This window comes from Alligator sinensis, unplaced genomic scaffold (assembly GCF_000455745.1).
Source record: "Alligator sinensis unplaced genomic scaffold, ASM45574v1 scaffold730_1, whole genome shotgun sequence".
NCBI classification, from domain to species: Eukaryota; Metazoa; Chordata; order Crocodylia; family Alligatoridae; genus Alligator; species Alligator sinensis.
In genome coordinates, this window is record NW_005842027.1 from 2,214,428 (window position 1) to 2,240,703 (window position 26,276).

At 45.2% G+C, this 26,276-nt stretch overlaps 1 protein-coding gene across 1 annotated transcript in view; it reads left to right on the forward strand.

Annotated features, from left to right (window-relative positions):
* The window catches only part of LANCL1 (LanC like 1), a 30,284-nt gene extending 21,599 nt beyond the window's left edge, over positions 1-8,685 (forward strand). Inside the window, exons 5-10 of the mRNA XM_006022277.2 lie at positions 131-266; positions 640-786; positions 3,277-3,459; positions 3,926-4,102; positions 4,780-4,852; positions 6,389-8,685. Of these exons, the coding sequence (XP_006022339.1) occupies positions 131-266; positions 640-786; positions 3,277-3,459; positions 3,926-4,102; positions 4,780-4,852; positions 6,389-6,465 (793 nt within the window). The 3' untranslated portion in view covers positions 6,466-8,685. The remainder of the gene's footprint in view (positions 1-130; positions 267-639; positions 787-3,276; positions 3,460-3,925; positions 4,103-4,779; positions 4,853-6,388) is intronic.
* The last annotated feature ends 17,591 nt before the right edge of the window (positions 8,686-26,276 follow it).

Genomic DNA, 26,276 nt, shown 5'->3' on the forward strand with positions numbered 1-26,276 from the left:
GACTGCCTAAGTAGAAGGGTTAGGTTGATGGGTTTTGCCTTTGAAGATGCTGCTTTAGAACAGAAGCCAGATTTCTGAAGGCATTACTACACTCTGTCAGGGGTTTTCTCATGTGAGTTTTCCTTTCCAGTTTGCTGCATCTGCACAAACTTGACGCACGAGTGCCTGATGAACTGCTGTATGGGCGCATAGGATACCTCTATGCACTGGTCTTTCTGAACAAGCATTTTGGAGAGGAAAAGATCCCTCAGAGCCACATTCAACAGGTACCGTGTGACCACTCCAATTAAGTTTTAAGTAGCCTCCTGAACCCTTATTTGTATTCTGTCTATCCCCCTCCAGCACATCCTTGGGAGGATAAAAATAGATGCCACTCTAAATAACCCTGGTGTGTCTGAAAGCTACACCATGGTGATCTAGCTGCTCCTGGAAGTGCCTTTCATCCAGAGAAATACTGTACCAAATGCCCTTCTTAATCCATTTAAGTCTGTACAGAGTTAAAGAACTCTCTGTTCCACTCCCCCTTCCACAGCCTGGACTACATGCAGAATAACAAAATAATTTTGCTTTCTGAGCCTCCATGTACTGGCTCTGAGCTATCTCAGGGCAGTACTTACTCGCATCTGATTTTGCCCTCAGGTCTCCGAAGCAGTTGTGGCATCTGGTGAGAACCTGGCCAAAAGGAGGAACTTCACAGCAAAGAGCCCACTGATGTATGAGTGGTACCAGGAATATTACATAGGGGCAGCCCATGGCCTGGCAGGAATTTATTATTATCTCATGCAGGTGAGAGATTCCTGGAGGGAAAGATCCTTGCCAGCTGTTTCACGTCTGCTAATGCTCTTCAATTAGAACTTGGGACACCTAGCAGATTTCTGATTGGCTCTTGGTGATGTCATAGTCATGTCAGTCCTGCTGTTCTGTCTGGCGGGTTCACTCATTTGTTTGATTATGAATCCCATTTCAAAATACTCCTAAAATGGTCTGGACTGGGTGCTTCTAGGGCAGGGGATGGCAACCTATAGTGCATGGGCTGGATCCAGTTTGCCAAATGATTTCATCCACCCACAAAGCCCAGAAATTGTTGCCATCTGGGCAGCAGGGAGAGTCTGCTGCTTTCAGTGGCAGCCAGGTCACATGCGACAGCAGTAATTTGGCACCGGGGAGAAGCAGTGGCATCTGGGTCAGAAAGACCTGCTTCTCCTCAGACCAAACTGCATTATTTCAGCCCATAGCTCGGAAAGGGTAGCCAACCCCCATTCTAGGGGATTATTACACTCTGAAGTGTTTAATCATCTACTGTACCTATCCAGACCTGACTACATTGCCCCAGAAATGCACTGTGTCTTGTACCAGACCTAGTTCTGCAAAGTACTGAGCATCTTCAGGTCCCACTGAAGTTTATGGCTTACATGAAGTGGACTTCTCTCACCCTAGTATGTGCCTTGCATCTTTGGTCAGTGTTTCTGTGGAACTGGAGGATTTGCTGATCCTTTTAAAGTGAAACCCCCTGCAGCAAACACCTGGTGAAAGAGATTATTGCGGTGAAAGCGCAGAGAAAATGCCTACGGTTCCAAATCAGAGCTTGGATCCGAACATTAAAAGTGGGATTTTCCAAAGCAATTACCGTGGGCCTACTTCCACTCCCACCAGAGCCTTTGATAACCCACCCTATTGGTGTCAACAGGAGCAGAGTGAGGTGAATGCAAGTTGCTTTTGAAAATACAATTGTACATACTGGATATATTCCTAGTGATAAATTATTATCACCATCACCATCCCACCTCATGGGTATGTTTATAGTGTGAGGGAGTCTTCTCAGAGCTTGACTAATGCCAACAATTTGGAGGTCATATGATAACATCTCCTCTTTGAACAATATTTTTTTTTACCCCTGACATTTAGCTGTCAGTTTTCAGCAACTCGTTGTGTAGATCTGGCACTTAAAGGAAGGCAGGCAAGTGGAGTGGGAATGAGGCACAGAAATAGGAGCACCTTTATGTTCTCTGACCTCTGACTCTTTCTGTATGACTGAACCATTTTCCCTTCTCTGAAAAGAGAATAATGATCTTCTCCCACAAATAATTGTGAGAATTAGATTAACATTTAAGCTCTTTAAAAGTCTAAGAAAGAGCAATATTACCCTAATATTTTCCAAATGATAATAATTAAAGCTAAACAGTGCAAATAATTAAAACAGCTACCTAAACAACCTTCAGTGCCCATTGTAGTCTGGCTTCATTGAGGTGCTGTACTATGCAGAACAGGGATTTGGGGCTTTCATGCAAAAAAGGTGGTCACTTCCCTTTTAAAGTTTCAAGCAGCAGCTGGTCTACAAGTAATGAAGGAAGAGGCAGCCAAGCATAATACACCAAAAGTCTGAAGGGAAGTGTATCAAGGAGGGTACAAAGAAGGACGTCTGACTCTACAGTTCTTTATCTCTGGTAGTTTTACGGCACAGATATTGATTTTTAATTTTCAGGTTATGAATTTGGGAATGTTTCAATTCTTAGCTTCAGATGCTCATTCTTATGGTCTCAGAGCTGCCAAGTGAATACAGAAACTATATTTAATACCTTGGCCAGTACAGTGTAATTAAGAGAGGACATTGGGGACTCACTCCTGCTTCCATTGAGGTCTAGGGTGAAATGGCTCCCTTGTTTTTACCTTTGAAGCTGTTTGTACAATCATAAGAACTGTAATCCTACAGTTGGGCTGGTATAGCAGCTCAAGATATGGCTGTGGTGTGCTACCTGGGTGACTCTTAATCTGGTAGATCTCAGTGTCTGAAAGGCATTCATGTTGTTCACCCTAAATTTTCTTTGCCTGGATTTCATTCCTGTACTCCTAGTCAGACACCTCACAGACTTCTTTCAGTAATTCTTAATCTTCAGATTTGCCGTATAGGTTTTCTTCTTGCCTCTGAAAGGCCCAAAGACACCCTGATTTTGTTCCTCTTGCTGGAGGGTTAGATGTGCCAGGCAGTGTTGCTGCAGAGAGAGATGCATTGGAGTCTGACAAGAAGTGAGTCCTTACCTGAAGCACTAATCAGCTACTGTTCTCCAGACCAAGCTTTGTAGAGGCATCAAAACCAAGATACAAGCTAAAATGTTACAGCTGAAGCTGCAGGAAAAAATCTACTTCACCAGACTCTAGATCTTTGATGCACAAAATGCTTCTGCTGCCTAAGCTGACACTGCAGGTTGGATAAGGGAATAGCATAGCTGTTTCTACTTTTACAGTTTCTCTCTCTCTCTCTCTCTCTCTCTCTCTCAGTCTGGTCTTGGTGTGAGCCAAGTGAAGTTACACAACACTGTCAAGCCCAGCATGGATTATGTTTGCCAGCTGAAGTTCCCTTCAGGCAATTACCCACCTTGTATCGATGACACCAGAGACCTGCTTGTCCACTGGTGCCACGGAGCACCTGGTGTGATCTACATGCTTGCACAGGCCTATAAGGTACAGGACAACCCAAGAAGCATCCAACATGGAACTTGATCTGTAAAATACTTCTACTTGGCAATGCCCTACTCTAACAGGGGACGTAATATGAGAATGAAATTGCCGTTGCCACATGCCCACACCAACTAAAATGGAAATTAGACTTTAAAAAATGACTTCTGAAAACGTCCCAGTCACGTACTCTGAGTACAGGGCACTCCTGTTGCTCAAGGAGTCAGCCATGTGTTTTATTCGGTGGCAGATGACTAATGGTGACAGCTAGTTGTGAGTTAAATAATGGACATGCTGCTCCATTCATCACATTAAAAATCTTTGAAAGTAGAAGGCAAAGTCACAGCACCATTGCTTAAGTAGGAGAGGAGATAATTAGCCAGGGAGCATGGGCCTGCTCCCGCCCCAGCATGGATAATGGCAGGGCTGAGTGGCTAATTGCAGCAAAATGGAACCTCTCTTGTCTTCACAGGTGTTTGGTGACCAGCAATACCTGAATGATGCCCTTCAGTGTGCAGAAGTGATCTGGCAGTTTGGATTGCTGAAGAAAGGGTATGGGCTCTGCCATGGGACAGCTGGCAATGCCTATGCCTTTCTGACACTATACAACCTCACTCAGAACATGAAATACCTGTACAGGGCCTGCAAGGTAAGTATCTGGATCAGCAATACAGAGAGATGTTGGGTCATATTAAAACTAAATACCATACTTGTTGAGCAGTGACGTAGGTGTGATCATCCATGGATATAAAAGAACTGAGGTCATATAGTACCTTTCCTTGGGCCACCATAGTAGTTGGGAGAGATCAGAGAAGCTTTCTGGCTTCAGGCAGCCTTTCATCCAGTCTGAGGAGGAAGCAGTGGTAGTCTGAGCTGAACAGGAATTTTTACAACTTTTAACTTTGTACAGCTCAGTTTTCTTAAGTTATCCTATAAAAAATCATGGGAATATCTCCTGCTAAAGAGAAGAACCTGTCAGCATGGTGTCGGTTATAACTAGCATTCTGAAGAAGGTTCCCATGAGGAGATGATTTTCTTCTGCACTCTGTGTGATTGCTCTTAACATTGTAATCTTCTTTTTAGCCTGGCAGAGAGGCAGCTAGCACTATTACCAACTCATCTCACTTAACCAGCATGGTCCTTAAACAGAGTTCAGTCACTGTTCTTTACCAGCAGCACAGGGAGTAGCAATGTGATAGAGATACTTGTTGACCCTTCTTTAAGGGAAGCATATATCATGGAGATCAGAGCATAGTGAGGGGTGTTTTTTTAAGCTTACTATCACATCTGGTAGAGAGTCTGGAATCAGTATTTGTCCTTCCATAGTTTGCAGAGTGGTGTTTGAGCTATGGGCAGCATGGATGCCGGACTCCAGACACACCCTTCTCTCTCTTTGAAGGTAATCTCTATCCTGTCTCTGTTTAGTATTTTACTCTTAATATACTCTGAATCTTGAATCTGATTTATGTTGATGTAAATTGAGAATAACTCCCTTAAAGTCCTTTTAAAATCAGTGTTAGCAGAGAATTCCAACCCCCCCGCCCTTCATCCCCACCTTGTCTTCCCCCTCCCTTCTCCAAAGTGAGATATTAGTAGCAGAGAATAATGGGCACAGCAGGAGTTCCCTAGTCTGTTGCAGTCCTGGCTAGGAGGCCTGGAGGTTCACAAACCAGCAAGTGCTCAGATCTCATACAGTACACAATTCTCACAGGTAATTCTTTACTAACCTACAGTAATTGCACACTGGCTCCCCAGACAGCTTTTCTGCTCTGCATTAAGCAGTAAGCATCCAGATCTTTTCCCTTTCACTCCAAAGAACAATAAAGAAATGAACAAAAGAAGTCATTGATCTGGCCTTTGATTGGGCAACTAATGGCTCCCCTTAATGCAAACACCTCTGCTGCTCTGTAGGTGCTGCAGACACACACTGAGCCAGTTTCTTGGCTGACACAAGTCATCCTGGCTCCATTGGAACAAGGACAGTTTACATTCACTGAGGATTTAAGACAAAAATTTTCAAAGACACTAAAGACCAGATTTTTCAAACATATTTAAATGCTGAAACCTCAGGTACCTAAGAGAGTTTTCAAAAGTACGAAGGCACTTCTGTGCATTTTTCAGAGCCTGCACATCATTGAAAATCTGGCTCTGTCATTTTGAAAAACTGGATATAGGCTCCTAAATCATTTAAGTACTTTTGAAAATGTTCTCTAGCCCTCAGTCTTCGTGCCTCATTCACACTAGTTCTGATTTACTCTAACTAAATATTGATGCACTAGGGGAATTCTAATATAATAAAGGGTTTAGTCTGTCTGTCTGTGTGTCTGTCTGTCCGTAACGCTTTTGGCCAACTGCTGAGAGGGCGGGTGACAATTGGTTACATGGGCCCAAGTTTGAGCCGTGGCCGGGGAAGTTTGTGGCAGCGGCGAGCACACCCTAGCCACCCGAGCAGCAGGGCTTCCCTACGCCTCCCTGCCTGAGGATGAAGAGGGAGTAGGGAACAGTGGCGGCGCCTCCCCAATGCCTGTCCCTGACACCCCCCAAAACAGATGGCAGGGAGGGGGGTGTCACAGTGGTGGCTGTTGTCGGGGCCAGGCAGCAGGAAAGGAAAGAAGGGAGGGAAGCAGGGAGAGAATGGGGGGTCATGGTAGTGGCACCCCCCCACCACCTGGCCACAACAACAGCCAGCAGGGAGGGGGAGGCAGCAGGGAGGAGAGGGGAGAGGAGAGGCAGGGAATGCCCTGCTGCCAGGTGGACAAGGGAGGGAACCGGAGGCTGGAGGAGGCAGCAGCAGAGGGAGTCTTTGCATGGCCAGCCCTGTGGAGGGGCGCGGGGGGCCATGTAAACACTCCCTGAAACCCGTCATGCTTGATAGGACTAGCTAATTGTCCACTATAATACACTTGGAGCAGTAACTTTTTGTCTGTTTCTTCAGGAATGGCTGGAACCATTTATTTTCTTGCTGATATCCTGGTGCCAACAAAAGCCAAGTTCCCGGCATTTGAACTATAAAGTCCTTCCACGCATTTCCCTGCATGAATCTTACCATACTCCATGGCATTGGGACAAGTGGAGCAAACTTGTTCGTTCCTCTTTCCAAACTCAGCTCTTGCCTAACAGAGTAAACCAATCCTGTTGCTGACATTGTTTTTATTCTTTTCCATGCTGTTGTTTTTGCTTTGTTTAGTTAAAAAAAATTCTTAGCTCTTGTTGTTGGCCTCTAAGCAGGGTGGGGGGAAGGGAAATGTACAGTATTTTGTTGGATATACATACTCAGAGTTTTGCTATCTTATGTATCCAGTTTCCAAGGAGGAGAAAACATGTATTGGAGGTAACTTTCTCCAACCGAGTTTGTCATGACTATTAGTGATGGAAGCTTAGATAATATTGTCTTAGAGAGACAAAAGATAATGTGTTAAGACTGTTACCCTCTAATTTGCCCCTAAATATGTCCAGTCCAGTTATCCAGGGGGTCGGCAGTTCATAGCTGAGGTGCTCTTTGGGTAGGTAATTGTGATGGACTACAGAAATGGGAAGAGTGTTTATTTCTGCTTCCCTAGCAGACTGCAGGTGTCACAGCTATAACTGACATGCCAAAGTCCTGTCTTAGACTCGCACCTTTTTGCTTTATAAGCAAAGACTGTGTTTAGCTCTTTGTACTTATTGTCAGTGACAAATGGACAGATGAGTAATCCACAAGTTATTGTGCTTATCCACCATGTTACACTAACCTGTGCAGAAGTAGATCCATGAGTCACAGCAAGTTTCTGCTTAAAAGAAAGTTAATCTAATACTAAGGGTGATTGCTTCCTTAATGCATTAATTTTGGGAAGCTTTTGCAGTTTATTTAAATTTCAGCATAATGTTATAGGTCTTAGGTGGAATCAGGCCTGTCAACAAATGTTGCAGACAAGGAATTGATTCCACTGTGTTTTGTCAGTGTCAAACCTATTATTTATGTGGGTGCTGTTTACAGCTTTACAGGATTGTTATCCATCTTAGTTCTTTATCCACTTGCCTGATAAGTTGGTACCTTAGTAACCTGGCTCACTTATTGAACACTGTAGTCTGATATGTAAGTAAGAATCCACCCAACCAAAAGTTGGAAAATCTGCCTCAAATTAGCATTGTCCAGTCACTGAACAAGGTCCTTTGGTAGGTATTAATCAGCATCACTCGTTTCATGGAGGTACAATGATTAACAGCTGTCCCAGTAAACTCCTGATAAGTGAGCATTCTCCATGAGTGGTGGGAATTCTGGAGCCTGCTTGTATGCATTTCCATTGGCTGCTGGAGGTGACCTTATGGTCATCACCTTACAAAGCCACAGTCCTGAAGAAGGAGGAAAGTGGTTTTGTTCTCTCAGACTGCTGGCAGTGAGTAGCTAGAATTGCTACTAGTACCGAACTCTGCAGTTGTCATACACTATGTCTGCACAGAAATCAGAAAGGTGAGTGCAGCCCATGGAGGCATACCTTTGCTGCACTTAATGTACAGTAGCAAAACCATGGTAGCACAGGCTTCCAGGGGAGCTTCTCTTTCCCACACTGAGACCCATGCTATCACAGGTTTGCTACTCGGGGTGCCCAAGCTAGCTAGATGCCAGCCAGCTCACCTGCACTGAAACATGCCACAGTCAACTGAAAGATCCATAAACAACCAAATTGCTTGAGCTAATAGTAAACCATGTTCCACACAGATTCCTTCAGCACCACAGGCAAGCCTCACAGTGTCATTGACTTTCTTTCTTACAAAGGGATTCAGCACTAATTGTGCAGACAATTAATTAGAAAAAATTAAAACACAATGAAGCTAATCTGCTTTTGGCTAGGTGTCCCTGCTGAAAGCATCATGCTCCTTTGGACTAGCTAAGTCTCTTGCTGCTGCGTTTCTGAGCATTACACGCTAGACTGAGTGACCATAAAGAAAGCATGACCTCTGGGGAGGAGGATTTGACTAATCACATAGTTGTAGGAAGCACTGTAAATTAAGCCTAGCTGTAAATTAACTTACCTCTTGTCTGAAGTGGCAACTGAATTGCCACTCTTGTTGGGACATCTGGATTTCTGCTGAACACAGTTTCTATTAATGAAAAAAATTGTACAACCGATTGCATGGAGAACTCCAGCTGCATGTATTCTACTGCGCTTGTACGTGTATTAGTTGAGCACAGCTAGGGGCACGTACAATTGTTAGGTGGAAAGCTGTTTAATAAAACACAAAATAAACACAGTTTGGGTCCTTTCTTCATAAATTTATTCATTGCTTATACCTAACATCTATGCCTTGAGAGGGCAGAGTGAACTGACAGCAGCTGTGCCTCTGCTTAGGGGGCACCTTAAAGGAATCAATTGGAACTTATTTGTATGCTGCTAAATATGTGGATGGGAGGCCTGCAGAACTGAAGGCCAACTCTGTTTTCGTGGAAAAGTGTGAATGTCTTAATGATGCTGGGTAACTCCCATCTCCCATGCCCTCTAGCTGCATCTGTTGAAAATGGCTTTATGGTAAGCCTACAACTACCATGTTCTTAGCTCTCACAATTTTCTCACAGGTTTTACTCTCTTCCCCATAAAACTACAGCTCCTGGAGCTGAGAAATCTCTGCTTTCATATAGAAAAGATTTCTAGGACTCATGTGGAGAAACCTATAACCTAAAGCTCAGAAGACAAACAAACCCCCCCCCCCCCCCCAAAAGGGTTTTCAGATCTTATGATTTCAAAGCAAGTCTCATGATTTGGGGAGAGGTGCTTCAGCTCTGTATTTACTGAAACATTTCTGCATTGCCAACAGCATGAATAAAATAGAATACGCAGTCTGCTTCTTATCCATAGTATCTCCATGAACTTCGACACAGGTCTCTTGTCGCTGCTGCTGATGGCCCAACTGCAACTTGCAATAACCATTTGTATCACTCTGGCTATAAACAGACATCATCCTTGGAGTGGATCAGCCTGCCAAGGGCAACTGGAGAACTCAGGCAGCTCTGGGCTACCCCTGCTCTCCCCCAATAAAGCAAACACATCTGCTGAAAAAAGCATCAAATTTCTTTACTGCCTACCATCACAGCCACAATTTGGGGCATTTGTGGTTTGACAAGGGACAGGGACTTCTGTTTGCTTGGGCTTTGTGTCACCATAAAAATTTTCACTGTTCTCACTTGCTCTAAGACAGGCCTGGCTTGTTCTTTTGTGATTATTTTTTGGCTATTGCTTTTTGCCATTTAAAATTGGGGGAGGAGACAGCTGAGTAGCTTTAGTTATCTCACTGAAGAACAAAAAATGTTCTGGGGTCTTGGCTTGTCACCGCACAGCATTTTCTGCACTTCCATTTGTGAAAAGGGCACAAAAATTCACTGACAATTTAAGGCATTTTGCCCTATTTTGTCCTTTGCAAGACAATCTCATTTCAATACTCTCTATTCCCAACCCCTGTGACTTTCACTTAGGCTAGGTCCACACTGTCTCCAAGCTATGTCTGGGATTGCCATCAAACATACCCCATCCACTTGCTCTGGCTCCATGCCTGACAAAACCCAAAAATGAGGCATTGAAACTGGGTAAGAGTTTCCTGACCACAAACCCCACTACTGCTCTCTGGCTTCCAGTTTTGGGCACCCTTGACATGCACTCAGGGCTGCTCTGCAGTGACCACTGATTTCCAGGCAGGACAGAGTGTGACAGGCAGGTTTCATGGCACTGCTCCCAGCCTCAGATTGAAGGCAATAGATATGAATTTTGGAATCTGGTCCTGAAGTATTTTATTCCATTAAAACTCCCCTAAATGCAATATTAATCTTTAGAGAAAGTCAGAGCTTGCCTAGATACTCGTAAAAGTACACTATTCTCTTGAACATCCTATTGCCATTCTCTTAGGGTGCCTGTACACAACCGTGGAGGCTGCTTCAACGTGCTGTAATTACAGCATCAGAGCAGACTTGATTAATCAAGTCTGCCGGAGTGTGGTAATTACCATGCTCCAGCAGCCTCCCATGTGTCAAGTGTCAGCATCCCCGTGCTTAAATGAGCTTTAGTTCAAGTGGCCCCGCTGCCATTTTGAAGCACGGGGACACTGATACTCGAGATGTTGGGGTGCTTTAATTAAAGTGCTGCCCCCCTCACCCACCCTCCGGAGCATGTGTAAAAGTGCCCTTAATGTTCAATGTTTAGAACAAGTATAACAAAAGAATGGAGAAGAATTAAAATAATATTGGATATCTTGCTGACAGCACTTCATGTTCATCATTTGCACTTCCTGATCCATGTGATATTGTGACTGTGGCAGGGCACTGTTGGGGCCTGCCACTTTAGGGGCCAAGTCAAGCAGCCAGCAGGTGTTTGATTGCGGTGGGCATTTTAGGACCATGGCCGCCTATATAAACAGAGCAGTTTGCTGCTGGCAGGCAGGAAACATTGCCTGGCTGAGCTGCTGTATGGGAACATCTACAGGTAGTAGCAGGAGGTTCTTGGTCCTAGGCATGACCTAAAACTGCACGCTGCCTGGTGTGGGTGTCCCGGTGGGGCTCCCAGTGGCACAGGAGCCTCCAGGAAAATACCAGACTAGTTACCACCCCAGAGGAAGGTGGGTTGGGGCACCCCCAATAACCCCTAGCCCCCATATCACTGTGGGTAGCAGTTGGGCCAGGCAGGGCTATGGCCACCTGAGCCCCCACTGGGCAGGGAAGCCCTGTAGCCCCAGTGTGGGGGTAGAAGATGTGGAGCCCCAGTAAGGGTAGGCCCCAGTGAGGGTGGAAACCAGAGGGGTGGGAGCCCGGTGTGTGTGAGTTTGTACAGAGTTGCCCTGGGAGGGGCCAGGGCAAGTTGGCCCTGGTTGGGTAATTGGCTGGCCACTATCCTGGTGAGGGTCGTGGGAGAGGCTCAAAAGACGGTACGTCTGCCACCCAAGGTATTCACTAGATAAAACCTATGGCCAAAGGGGCCCACTCCAAGAGGGAGCAAGGCAGCATAAGTTGTCAATGCGTGAAAGAGACCCTGTGAGAGGGGGTGGAGTGTGAGAGGCGTGTGTGTCTGAGGCCTGACAACGAGGGCTAAGCTTGGATGTGTCACCTAGATGACAGAGCTGCAGATAGTGTCCCCTGGCATTGGGGCAAAAATGGGCAGCCTCCTGCCTAATTAGAACCAATTAAGAAACGATAAGGCATAGCAGGAAAGTGAGGTAGGTGGTTGGCCGAGAAACAGGTGGGTGCGCCAATGGCAGACCGGCTCTGAGAAAGCCCCCTGTTACAGTGACATTGCTCATATACTGTGCGAAGCATACCCATGCAATCTGTCCCATGGTCTGCAAGAGAGTGCTTGTTAGTCACAACAGCAGCTAAAACTAAAGAGACAGCAAGCGGCACATGCACAGAATGGAAGGGGTGAGAAGCAGACCTGGGCACATTCGCTGTGTTTCCAGGTCTGTCAAAAATGCTGATCCAGTTTGTTCAGAAAGAGAACAAAAGACATATATTTGAAAGAATCATTTGAAGGAAAACCATGAACTTTTAAAGATGAGTTAAAAACCAACAAGAATATCCCCTTAAGAAAAAAAAAAAAATCTGTTACCACTTTCCCTTTACCCTAATTTCATGTTTGACTGATGTGACTGACCCCCAGCTCTGTCAGTAAAATGAAAGATGCACCCAATATTATTACCCAAACAGTAGCTCCAGGTATCCAAATCTACTCGGGAACCATCTGTAACTTTAGCTCCCATGAGTTGACAACAGGCACAATTAGGAGAGAAATGAAATAAAGATAGGGGCATTGAGAAAAGACAGATCTGTTATTGCTGCTCATGGCCAACTAGTTTAATTTCCCATTTCTGCATGATATTAACTTTTCATATGCCCACAAATTACAATCCGCACTGACACTAAATCTGCAGTTAATGTTCTACTTCTACACAAATAAGCATTAGAAATTGTTGCAAGGCACTACATCATTATGCAGTCAAATGCACGGCTCCTTTGATAGATCAGTTTATAAACTAGCATCACGATCATTTAATATATTTTGGGTGATGGAGCTTGACTCTCTTTGAAAATGCTTAAAACTAAAATGATCCACAGCAAACTTTGTGCCTTCAGTTTTGTATAATTGTGTTAGTGCATTTATCACTATGAATTATGTATCGCACCCAAGAAGGCAATGTTAAAAGAACACTACGAAGGCTGCCAAGTCAAGCACTTGAGAATTAGGAAATGCCAGAATTAGGTCTTCCTGTGCAATCTAAATTCTGACCCCTTGAGCATACACAGCATGATATTTTAATTACATGATCACGTACTGTTTTCCATAAGATTCCTGCCTCATTCATTACCCAAATACACTCAGAAATGAACCACTATTGTATGTAATCTTTGCTGTTCAGTAAGTGCCCCCTTTCCCTGTAACTGCACACCATTCAAACCCCTGCTATGATGATTAGTTTCTTGGTGCTTATGACTACAGTATCTCATTGCTTCACATTGTTCCTCTTGAGCAACACTCCAAGAGTGTGGTATTATTTCTCCTCTATGGATAAAAAGTTTAGATACAGAGAGATTAAGGTCCACGGTCCACTAGTTTGCAGTGTCCAATCTGAGATGGCATAGGACCTGATTTTCAGAGTATTGCACTCTTTCTATGTTCAAAGCTATTCTTGACCAAAAATTCCAGCTGTGAGTGCTCAGCACTACTGCAAATGAGACCTCATAGTCACAAAATGGGCACTCATACGATGAGAAACACACAGCTGGCCCATAGTTTTGTCTCCTTGCCCAGCCAGTCCCAGTCTTCCCCAACCTGGCCTTGTCCAGTTTCAGTCCCCATAGCCCAGTTCATATTTCCAATCTCTGCCATCACTTTGCCCTGCTGCTAGCTCCCAGGTCCAATCATCATTCACTTCAAGGTCTTTGTCCCAATATACCCCGCCTTGAACAGTGCATGGAGCCCGTGCCCTGCTCTCCCATCCCTCACTATGCTACTGTCCAGCTCTAGGTTTTGTCTCTTCTGCGCGTCTGTGAAGCAACTTTCTCTGCCCAGCCTGGGTGTCATAGGCAGTGGTCCCCCTGCTCTCAGTCCTGGTACTTGGTGCTACAGCTCCCAGAATAGAAATTGTACAGAAAGTTTTGCTTCTGCAGCCCTGGGCTGGAATATGCTCAGTGCAGATGGAGTTTTTGGAGACTTTGGCTGCCAAGCGATCACATCTCTACCAATCATTTGTAAAATGAGATTTTTCAAAGGCTTATAACAAGGCCAAATTGGGTGGTTTTCATGGGGATAGCAAAAAGAATGTCCCTGGCAGCAGTGCAATGGCCGTGCCAAGTTAAGTCCCTTCTCCAAAGCATGGGGATACTGGAGCTTTACAGCAAAACAGTTGCAAGAATTCTTTTACAATGGAGAAAACAACATATTTTCCCTTGTTCTCATTTGCTGAAATGATTCACCCCCTTTAGCTGATGCCTTCCAGAACAATTGAATTGAAGGCAGGTTCCCAGCCCAGGGAAACTTCAGCCCAAACAATTACATCTGGCAAGGGTAAAGCACCTGAAGACAAGTGCTGGTAAAAGACAGCATCACATAACCTTAATAATAGGCAGTGGCAGCTGGAGAGAATTTCTGACTGTTGAAATCACCAGGAGCTTTGCCAACAGACTTCAGTGAGGCCAGGAGTTTATCCTGGGTGTTGAATTCACACACTTAAGCTGCTGAAATTGGGCACTGTTAAAGAAGCATCATTTTAAAATAGTGGTTTATATATTTGTATATAAATATATATATTATAAAATATATATATATTTGTTTCTTGGGTTCCAATTCAGCAATAGCATAAAATCTAGAAGTGTTTTCTTTTCTTAAAAAAGATCCAATCCCTGCCTGCGTTTCACATACTTGGCACATAAAGATGAGGCTGGAACTGGATGCAAGGTAATATTCTGCAAGAGAGACAAGCTTAGAAAAGCATTTTAACTTTTAGTCTTTTTCCCAAGTTGTTTCATGCTGGGTGTAAGGCTATAAGAGTATATTTGATAAATGTGTCACAACCCAAAGTTGTGATTTTTGTTTTTGTGTGTGCTTTGGCACCACTGAATTATTTTCCCGCTAAATTGCAGCTTCTTTGCACGGTGGAGTTTTCTGCTGTAAAGGAGAAACCCAGTGCAAGGGAGAATTTCCCGCCAAATTTGTAGCTTTCTTTGCATGGTGCATTTCTTTTTGCATCTAAGAAATGCTCGGTGCAAAGATCCGCCCAAGTTGGAGAATTTGAAGAACTTGGAGAACTCCGAGGAGAACCCCCGCAAGGGAGGACTCCACGAACACCAGGAGGAGGAGACTTCACGCTGTGTGAAGATCTCTAAGCGCTGCGGAGCCTATCGGACCCAGCGCATTTAAAGCAGGCAACAGGGGTCTGATCAGACTCTAGCCTCTCCCCGTCACCGAGCGCAATCTCGACGTATCCCTCTTCCCTGCGCGCACAAGGACCCACGGAGCCTAGCAAACTTCGTGTGAGTCTATTCAGAGCTCTTTGTCTCGAGTACTTTCTTTGGTTGGCGCGACGGGCTCGCGGTTTAGAGCCTCCAACCGGATGGGCTAGAAGAGTGTTCACAGGAAGGAACTCTAGTCCGCCTCTTATCTTTTCTATCTGCAACTGTAACTCAAGCAAGTTTTCCTGCCTGCACCGCGACCATCTTTGGTGTAAGTAAACAATCTTTAAATCAACCACTACGCCTCTGTGACTAATTCTAGCCCGTGCATGCCTTGCCGCCGCACGGTCTCCTCTGACCCCGCGTGCCCGGGCTGCTGGCCACAGCCCGCGTGTGCAAAGACAGGTCCGCATATCGCTCCCGGTTCGCACATGGCAACATGGATGGGATCGGGAGGCGGCCCACACAAAATGAATATTAAGTCCTTGAGTCTTCATACTCTGTAAAATGAACTGAATAAGAATGGGGTTTTTTCTGTCTCTGAGCACTTGCAGCCTTCATGCTCATGAGAACACTTCACCCATCACCAGGTAGGTTTCTATAGCAAGTCCTCATTATAAATATGGTGGTGTGACTAAAGAGGAAGAGGGTTTCCTTCCAGCAGATGGCAGTACAATTTAACAGTAATGGAATTCACAAGGCTTGATCATTAAAGAGTTTACCAAGTTTGTTTGGCCTTTTGCTGCATAAAATAGGTGGTGATTCACTCTGTAAATCATGTTGTTCATGCATTTTTTAAAGTATTACTGTCACTGGTACACGCTGGGGCAAATTTAGCAGGTATGACACAAAACATATCCATTGTTTTGACTTCACTGGAGTTTCACCTCCATCCTGCTAGAAGCCCAGTCACTGAATTTAGCCCAAGCACTAAAATGATGGGCATCCAACATCTAATTCTATATTGTTGGGGTCAGACAGCCCTATGCAGTATGGTCAGTACAGAATAGAGACATATGGAAATAAAAATAATTACCAAGGGCTTGACTGTCTTTTCAAGTAATGTCTATTACATGGCTTGGAAATAATAGCATTGCATTTCTGGGGTCCTTTCCATCCAAGGTCATCTATCTGCACCATCAACAAACATTTAATCAATCATTGCACCACAGTTTGCATATGGGAAGCCTAGCCTGGACTCAGGAGTGTTGAATCCTACTGTACAGTTCTCTCATCTATTTTGATAATCCTGTTCAAATTTGTTTGTATTGCCCCTTACCAACTATCCTAATGAAAAGAATGTTAAAGGAAACTAAGTGGCTAATAGAATGGAAATCCAAAGATAAGGGCCAGGGCATTCCATTCACTGTTCCTTCAACACTGACTTTAAAAATTTGTTCAGCCTGCTCTTTTGAACCTCTAGACATACCTCCCATAACACATTAGAGACCAAGACCTACAATCAATAGCACCATCTGAAGAAACAGATGAGAGTTCTCACAGCTGTCCTCTTAACCAAAATTCCTGATGCAAAACTTTAGGCTTACATTTGTGTTACAAATGTTGTTTGATGTCATTCAAGTCTAATGTCACTTCTTCATTTGATTCTATTTAAGGCCCTCTTTCTGCAAGAGGATCCACTAGTGTAGTTGCAGTGACTTCAGTAGGTCTCTGAACAGTCTGTATTACAGGATATTTATGGGTAACTACAAGCAAAGGACAGCTGACAGGATCAGGGGCCATGAGCACTGTTAGTGAGAGAAAAAACATGGTAACTGGAAACATAAGAGTTGGAGGAGCAAAGTTAACTATGTCTGATTCTGGTCTCCTTTACAGTGTAAATACATTGACTGATTTAGGCTCTCACTCAGCAGAGTACTACTCTTTCACTAATATAAGTTAAAATGTTATATGAATAAAATATATCTCACCCCTAGCATATACTTGATATTCTGTCTGGAGTCACAATCATGTGACTCCAGTAGGTGGCCTCTACACACATGCCCAAAGTTCTTTAATCCAGTTCTAACTGCATATGCCATTTTTCTGTTGAACCATTCTGTAAATTTAACCTGAAGAGAAGGAGCAACATCTGCTGGTCTAAGACCCCTAATGAAGCCTACCCAAAACTTCAAATGACTTGTCTGGAGAACTGGGGTGTGCAAGGGGTCTAATTCCCCATTGTTTTGTCCCTCATGCAGTTATTTATGTACAGACTGTGCCAGATTCCCTGGAACCCATTGGAGCAATACTGATTTACACCAGCTGAGGACATGGCCTGTGGAATGTAACTGCAAAATAATCAGCCCAACATGTTCCAATATCATGTGACTGGCATAAAAATCATGAAATGCTAAAACAACGTATTTTTGGATTCTTTATTTGCCTTACAGTGCATGAAACTTTCAGGAGCAGAAATACACTTTAAAACAAAATAGAACCTGAGAATTTCAAAATCACATGACTCCAAGGAGCTGGCAAGCATCATAGCTCAGCCACTGGCATGGATCTTCAAGAACTCGTGGCGCTCAGGCGAAAAGACCGAGGATTGGAAGAAGGCCAATGTGGTGCCTATCTTCAAGAAAGGGAGGAAAGTAGATCTGGGGAACTAAAGGCCCATCAGCCTGACCTCCATCCTCAGGAAGATCTTGGAGAAAATCATCAAAGAGACCATTCTTGACAAGCTGGCTGAAAGCAACTTCTTGAGGGATAGCCAGCACGGGCTTGTTGTGGGTAGGTCTTGCCTGACCAATCTCATCTCCTTCTATGACCAGGTGACATATCACCTGGACAAGGGAGAAGAGATTGACGTCATATATCTTGACTTTAAAAAAGCTTTCAATCGTCTTATAGAAAAACTGGCCAACTGCGGTCTCGGCTACATCACAGTCCACTGGCTGGGGAATTGGCTTCAAGGTCGGACTCAGAGAGTGGTAGTTGACGGAAGTCAATCATTGTGGTGCACCGTGACCAGCGGGGTCCACCAAGGATCCATCCTTGGACCTATCCTTTTCAACATCTTCATTAATGATGTGGACATTGGTGTCAGGAGCGGACAGGCCAAGTTCGCTGATGACACCAAACTTTGGTGTAAAGTGTCCACACCCGAGGACAGGATGGTGATCCAGGCCAACCTTGACAGGTTTGGAATATGGGTGGACGAAAACCTAATAGTCTTCAACTCCAAAAAATGCAAGGTACTCCATCTTTGGAAGAAAAACCTGCAGTATGCTTATAGGCTTGGCAGTGCTATGCTTGCTAGCACCATGGCCAAAAGGGACTTGGGGGTCATAGATTCATAGATGTTAGGGGCGGAAGGGACCTCAATAGATCATCTAGTCTGACCCCCTGCACAGGCAGGAAAGAGCGCTGGGGTCAGATGAATTAGCTGATTATGAAGATTTTTTTTCTTATTACAATGCCTACCAGTCTGCAAATAAGAATTATTGTGCCAATATTTAACTGAACTGTTCAGGGTGGGGGGATTAAATATGAAAACAAAGGATGTGGTTAAACTTTATTGTTCCTTCAGTCCCCTTTAAAGTTGTTTCCTGTCCATTTTCCATCGCACATCCACATAGTGTCCAATGATCCCTGACCAGGGATTCTCAGCTGGGGTCCCATGACACCCTTGGGTGCAATGCCACCTGGCCCTTATGTGCGAAGGCAAATGCTCTCCTTCCCGAGTCTGGTGCCCAGTGCCTGGCTCAGCTATAGCTGTTGGGGCTGCCCTATTTTGCCCCCAGTTCCTCCTGTGCCCGCTGCTCCCGTGCTCCTAACAGCACAATGCTGTGGGCAGGCGGATGCCGGGTCAGAGCTGTGATTTGCCTAACTCATCCATGCAAAGAGTGGAGTGGACCAGACAGACGGGATGCAGGGGTGATCGCTGGCATGCGAGACCCTGCAGGAGTAGCCTCAGTGGAGGGGACTGCCCTTGCCCCCTTGGGTACAGTCCAAGGGCAGGGAGGGGGCAGACAGTGAAAAGGAAGGGCACAGCAGGGTTATGTCCTGTTCCCACTGCCCTTACCTGGCACCAGCTAGACTAGAGCAATGGTTCTTAACTTCTTCAGCTTTAAGGCACCCTCCCATGTCTTTTCCGACTTTAGAGTGTAGCTCAGCGATTCTCAATCAGAGTTCTGCAAAATTCAGAAAAGTTATGGAGGGCTAAAAAGCTTGAGAACCACTGTCTTACACAATGGCAGATGAAAAGAAAACTCCTCATAGGTTGTACTTATATAGCAGGCTGCAAAGGGATGATGTATATTAGAGAATCTCAAATCCAATTCTTGAGAGCACCTACTTTTTCCCCTACTTCGTGTTTATTTTGCTCTCCTTTATCTTCTTTTGCCACCCACCGGACTGTGTAATCATCCAAGTCACAGCCTCTTAATTTGTTCACCAGTATGGGGTGGGATACCGTATCAAAGGCCTTCTTGAAGTCTAAGTAAATGATATCTACCCCTACTCCTGCATCCAGGTGTTTTGTAACCTGGTCATAAAAAGAGACTAGATTAGTCAGGCATGATCTACCTGCTATGAACCCGTGCTGGTTTCCCCGCAGCATATTTTTTCCTGCTGGGCTCTCACATATATGAGCCTTAATAATCTTTTCAAAGACTTTACCAAGGATGGAGGTGAGATTGACTGGCCTATAGTTGCCTGGATCCTCCTTCCTCCCCTTCTTGAAAATAGGGACCACATTGGCTCTTCTCCAGTCCTTCGGGACCTGGTCCATGTGCCACGAGTGCTCCAATATTCTTGCCAGTGGCTGTGCAATGACGTCAGCCAGTGCCTTCAGTACCCTCAGATGGAGCTCATCCAGACCTGCTGACTTAAATGCATCCAGTCCTTCCAAGTGACTCTGCAACATCTCAGGGTCAACACCTGGTAGTCTGGCGCCCTGCTGTTGCCTCTCCACAATCCCATTATGAGACCTGTTTTGCCCCTCATTTAGGAACACTGAGGCAAAGAACTCATTGAGGAGTTCAGCTTTGTTCCCCCTGTCTGTCACCAATTGCTTTTGCCTATTCAGTAGTGGTCCTATACTGCCCTGGGCCTTCTTTTTACTCCCTATATATCTGAAAAACAAATTTTTGTTATCCTTAACTTGGGATGCCATCCTCAGCTCCATGGTAGCTTTGGCCTTTCTAACTGCCTCCCTACATGATTGACCACAAGATGAATATGAGCCACCAATGTGATGTTGCAGCCAGCAAAGTGAGCAAAACTCTGACTTGCATCCATAGATGCTTCTCTAGCAAATCCCAGGATGTCATCCTCCCGCTGTACTCGGCCTTGGTGAGACTGCAGCTGGAGTACTGTATCCAATTCTGGGCTCCACAATTTTAAAAGGATGTAGAGAAGCTTGAGAGAGTCCAGAGGAGAGTCACGTGCATAATCAGAAGGCAGGAAAACAGGCCTTTTGATGGGAGGCTGAGAGTTATGGGACTCTTCAATCTGGAACAGCGCAGGCTCAGGGGGGACCTGGTGGTTGCCTATAAGTATATAAGGGGTGTACATCAGGATCTAGGGGAACATCTGTTCACCAGAGCACTCCATGGGATGACAAGGTCAAATGGTCACAAATTTCTCCAAGACTGTTTCAGGCTGGACATAAGGAATAACTTCTTTACAGTCCGAGCCCCCAAGACCTGGAACAGACTGCCGCCAGAGGTGGTGCAAGCACCTACTCTGGATTCCTTTAAGAGTCAATTGGACGTTTTTCTTGCTGGGATCTTGTGACCCCAGCTGACTTCCTGCCCCTGGGGCAGGGGACTGGACTCGATGATCTTCCAAGGTTCCTTCCAGCCCTAATGTCTATGAAATCTAGGAGATGGGTTTTTAAAGAAATAGAATACCAAAGATCATAATACTCTATGGTCTCACCAGGAAAGCTGGCAACCAAAAAACCGAGTGTAAATACAGAATGGTAGTGGTACAATTATTCTGCACTGATAAGTCAAGTCAGGGACAAATGGCAAATGATTGAGAAAGGGAAAATCAAGGAAAAAAATCAGTCCCAAAGGATTCAACAGTGAAGCAAGCATGATATAATAGTTGTTATTGTAATATAAATGAGTCTACAACATGATTTTCCTGCATTCACTCTTTTGTATTACCTTAACCAGTAACAGTGCAATCAGTAACTGCACCCTGACTCGTATTGTAAAAATCCAGCCCTGGCATTGGTTCTGAGCAGTTTGATGTTCCCTAAATCATCAGAAAACTTAAAAATATTATTTAAGGACTGCTTTAAAGATCCACAGGAAAATGAGTTCACAGTCTTGGTCCATTTCCTAATGGACAAGTGTTTGCATTGCATACACCGCCACTACCTTTGGCATTCATGTCAATAATCTCAGAAGAGAAGCCAAAGATTCAGATGTAGAAACAGAATAGCGCTCCCGGGTCGGAGGTCCAGCAACAAGATGTGAAGATGGCTGGAGTAGTTGGGAAGGGAACAGCTATTCCCTGTGCTGTGGCTGAGCAGTAAATCAAGATTCAGTCTGTTAAAATAACACTTCTCATAAGCAAACCATTCACATAAAACTATTGCTAAGCTGCTGACTGAGTGCTCTGCAAATAAGAGGAGCAAGTACTCTAGCAGTTATAAACAGCCTGTAAAACCTCTGCAAGGGGATCTGGGACCTCTGCAAACCTGCCGCACATTTTGATTGTAGGATTAACTACACAATATATCCATGTTACACCACAAAGCAATCGCTAAGATATGCAGAGCACCAGCTCCAGAGGAGAGGAATTTACCACTGTCCCTGGTGTCTTGACAGGTAGGAATCTCACCTTGGTTCACCTGATAGCTACAGTCTATAGACCACAAGGTTCCCTGAGTCTTAACTGCAGTAAGATACAAGATGTAATAAACTGAGTTCAGTCATCAAATGGGCAATTTCACATACAGGTCCAATCTGCCAAAATGTCTGACTATGAGTTGACAAGTGCTATAGCCAGTGGCAAAGGGATTAACTCCTACTTACAACTTCTAAAGGAGGGAAAATGCAGAATATCCTGAGGGCTACATCCAGCTGAGATAAGTCTAGCTTGCTTTGGCCAAGGGAGGTTTCCTTTTGGGTTAAGCAACATAGATTGTGTTGTAAAACACACAAGGATCCCAGTCAGAGCCTCATATAAGGCAAAGGTCTTAGGGTTTATCCACATTACAGCTTTCTGCCTGCAGACAGTTACCACTGCAAGTAACCTGCCAAAGCAGGTCCCCATCTGTGTGGCTTCTACCAGAACTGTGCAGCTTCATTACAGTGACTGTTAGGGCAGGGTGCACAGCACACCCTGGGAGTCCACTACAGCCAGCAGAAAGTATGGATGGGTCTACATGCACTTTCTGGCAGCTTCTGGATGACTTCTAGTAAGCCTAGAAGCCTGATGGCTTTGCTCTGATGGCAGAAAGAAGAGAATCTGCTGCCATTGGGGAGCTTGGAGTATGGGCTTGCCCACAGGGTTGCAGGCAAAATCCAAGTTCTGCTGGCAAAACTGTAAGGTAGACCAGGCCACTGAGACTCAACCCCCAGCACCAAAGCTCTTTCTAACTGTTGTCAGCATCTGGCCACTAGCTGGCAGATGCAAACTGTGATTCAAGAGAAACCACAGGTAAATTATCAGGATGATTTGCCAGGATACCAGGGGCATTTCAGGAAACTTGAAGAGGAAGCATGGTCTGTGGTTAGAGCAGAAGAATGAGCTTCACAAGAGCTAGGATTCAATTCTCAGGTCATCCAAAGATTTTTGTATGACCTTGGTAAAGTCACTTTGTTTGAGACCTTCAAAGGTACTTAGTCACCTAATCCCCGTCAACCTCAGTGGTCTCTGCCTGCCTTAATTTTTTATTTACTAAATGGGGATGATAATCTTCTTTAATCCATCTGGTCTTCATAGTTGGTAGGGTCGGAAGGGACCTAAGCAGATCATCAAGCCCGCCCCCCTGCCATGGACAGGAAAGAATGCTGGGGTTAAATGACCCTGGCAAGGTGTCTATCCAGCCTCCTTTTAAAGACCCCCAGGGTAGGAGCGAGCACCACTTCCCTTGGAAGTTGGTTCCAGCTCCTAGCCGCCCTGACTATGAAGTAGTGCCTCCTGATATCTAGCTTGAATCTACTCTCCATCAGTTTATGGCCATTATTCCTTGATACTCCCAGTAGTGCTCGGGGGAACAGGGACTCTCCATTGCCTGCTGGTCTCCCTTGGCTAGTTTATAGACGGCCACCAGATCCCCTCTCAGCCTTCCTTGCGCAGGCTGAACAGGTTCAGGTCTCGTAGCCTCTCCTTGTAGGGCCTGCCTTGCTGCCCCCTGACCATGCGAGTGGCCCCCCTCTGGCCCCTCTCGATGTTGTCCACATCCCTCCTGAAGTGCAACACCCAGAACTGGATGCAGTACTCAAACTGTGGCCTGACCAATGTCATATAGAGGGGGAGGATCACCTCCTTGGACCTGCTCGTGATGCATCTGTGGATGCATGACAAGGTGTGGTTAGCCTTCCTGACTGCATCCCCACATTGGTGGCCCATGTTCATCTTGGAGTCTATAATGACTCCAAGATCCTTTTCTGCCTCTGTGCTGGTGAGAAGGGAGTTCCCCAGCCTGTAGGTGTGCTGCTGGTTCTTTCTCCCTAGGTGCAGTACCTTGCACTTGTCAGTATTGAGTCAGTATTGTCAGTCTGTTTGATCACAAGTCATTCTGGGAAGGACTGTCTCCATTTTGGGCAAGGACTATGTGCTAGCACAGTAAGTCAGTTGTATCACCCAGGTACCACTCTCTTACCAGTAACAATGCTCCAGAAAAAAAGTACCACTGATGGCCAGTATCTCCAGTAACATCCATCTCAGTAGAAGACAGGATAGCTTCTCAATCATAGCACCCTTGACTGGTTCAGGGCTCCAGATGAATGTCAATAAAGCAGCAACAGACCATCTATAACTGTTCTTGGCAGGTAGCAAGATGGCATTGGGATACTTGCTGCTCTCTACCCTTAATAGATTTTACCTGACAAGCAGGGCAGAAGAGAATATCAGTTTTAAATATGATTGATTAGAGTAAGTTTCTAAGAGGACAGATCTGTATAAACTCTGAGAACCTCACAAAGAAGCCTTCTGGGAACCCACTTTAAAGAAAGAGAGGTCCATTCCTAAACATCAGAGAGCCTGGATTAGGCCATCTCCTCTTCTATTGGAGTACCTTATTTTAAAAGCTCTACGGTGAAACCTCCTTTGCCTCCCTATGATCCTGTATATAATCTAAATAATACAGATAATTAGAGAAGAGATGTTATTCAAAGTAAGGAAATGAGCTGCCTTCCCCAAATGAATATATGGGGGTTTATTCTGAACATAAACCCCAAGTGCCTGATTCACCTTTGCCTGGTGCCTTTTATAATCACTTAGACAGCAATATAGTCAGCATCAAAGTGCCATCATTCTGACCTGGTAGCACACTACATTCCCTCTACACCGGTGTAAATGAGACCTAATGATATCAGCTCTAAACAATTACCCTTGTACTTCCATGAAAGTAGACCTGCTTTCCTAATGTATTTTACTACTACCTTAACCCATCACCACTCATCTTTACCCCTTAATCCTAAGCAAGCCTTCAAAGGGGCAGGAAATTCAAAGGGGCAGACACATGATATATTCACCCCAATGAAAGGTATATTAATTTCATATATTACACCAGGATAAGAAATGGACCTACCACTAGCTTATCCCAGGGAAGTAGATCATAGGCTGCTACTACAGTATCAGGCCACTAGGGACTTATCTATATTGCAACACCACAGGTCAAGGGCTCAAAGTGGCCACACAGGGATTTCCCCAGGCATTTTCTTCTGTGAGTCTAGAGCATGCCTATGAACAGGGCATTATAGGACCTGTCCTGCCCAGAACACACCACCATGACAGTGTAGACAAACCTGCATGGCAGTAAAACACATGACTAACCCGGGACAAATCTGTGGTCAAATAACACCTATACTGGTGCTTAGTTACCACCATTTTTTCACAAGGCAAGTTTTTCTATCAGAGTAGAATGATTTACACTGGTATTAGACTTTGTGTTGTGAGTCTGCTTCACTTTTACACTGGTGCTGTCTATCTTTACAGCAGTCTAAATGCGCAATGTGTCTGTACCCAGTCTTATTTCCATGCACAAAAACAAAATTCCTCTTCAAGGAATTTCTCCATATTTTGCCCTATGCAAAATGTAATCATTTTGGGCGCATCTAGATGAGATGTTTTACTCAAAATTAGAGCAAATTACTTTGAAGTAAGTGTCACTGTCTACATGCAAATACTTACTGTGCGGTAATGTGCTCTAATCATGAGTAAATTTGCTACCTGTAAATTCAAGTAGTAAATTTACTCCCAATTAGTTACTGTGCCATATGGCACATGTAGACAGCCCCAAGACAAGCTCCCCAGGCCCTGCCCCACAATCGCAGAGTGGGAGCTGAGAACTGTCCTGGTCAGGGGCAGGCCACAGCCCCACTCCCCGATTGGGTGATCGAGATGTGGGGCTTGGAAACAGCTGCAGGGGAAGGGTAGATCCCAGCCCCCTGCTCTGATCTGCCAGTGGGGCAGCTAGCAGCAAGCCCCTGGCTGGGCAAGAAACCCCGCTCACTGCTAGCTGTCCCACCAGCAGATGGGGCCAGGGGGCTGGGACTTGCCCCTCCCCTGTAGCTCTTTCCAAGCCCCCTGCCTCTGATCAGGGAGCCAGGGCCAGGAGCTTCCTGCTGCCATGGCAGGGGGACATTTTCCCTGCCTGGGCCCCAGTGGCAGAACCAGTCCCAGCAGCGGGCAGTTCCAGGAGGCAAGGAGCAATCTCCTAGCCCCCACCAGGAGACAGCTGTCTCCTGGTCCTGTGTGCCCTGCCAGCCCCAGAGCTAGTGGTCCTTGAGCTCTCCCTGGCTGCTGCAGAGATCTGGTGCATAGCCTGAGAGGGTGGGAGAGTAAGCCCACCCCACACCATTTGCACCTGTAGACATGCCCTTTCTCTAGTAAAAATCTTAATGCTGATTAAAACAAAGTGAGTGTATCTGCAAAGCACTGTTCATTTCCACAAGCTACAAGAAAAATTGCAGCCCACCTAACTGTTTGTATTATATTTCTTTGCTGAGGATTTTCCCCTTGGAGAGGAGCCCATCCCATTAGTCTTCTGGAGCCAGGATGTGGGGGTGTGTGCAAATAGCAGGAGCTTGTGGAAGACCAAGATAGGTCCATGTGGGTGGGCAGGAAAGGTTTTTCCTAATAAGGTTTGAAGTTGAGAAAGAACTGAGCAAAGGTAGGGTTGAATCTGCCTCTACAAAGTACTAGCAGCACTTACAGCCTGTCCTTTTAGCAAACAAGCTAGAGTCTGAATGCCTAAACAGCCTTGGGTCCAATTCACTGCCATGCT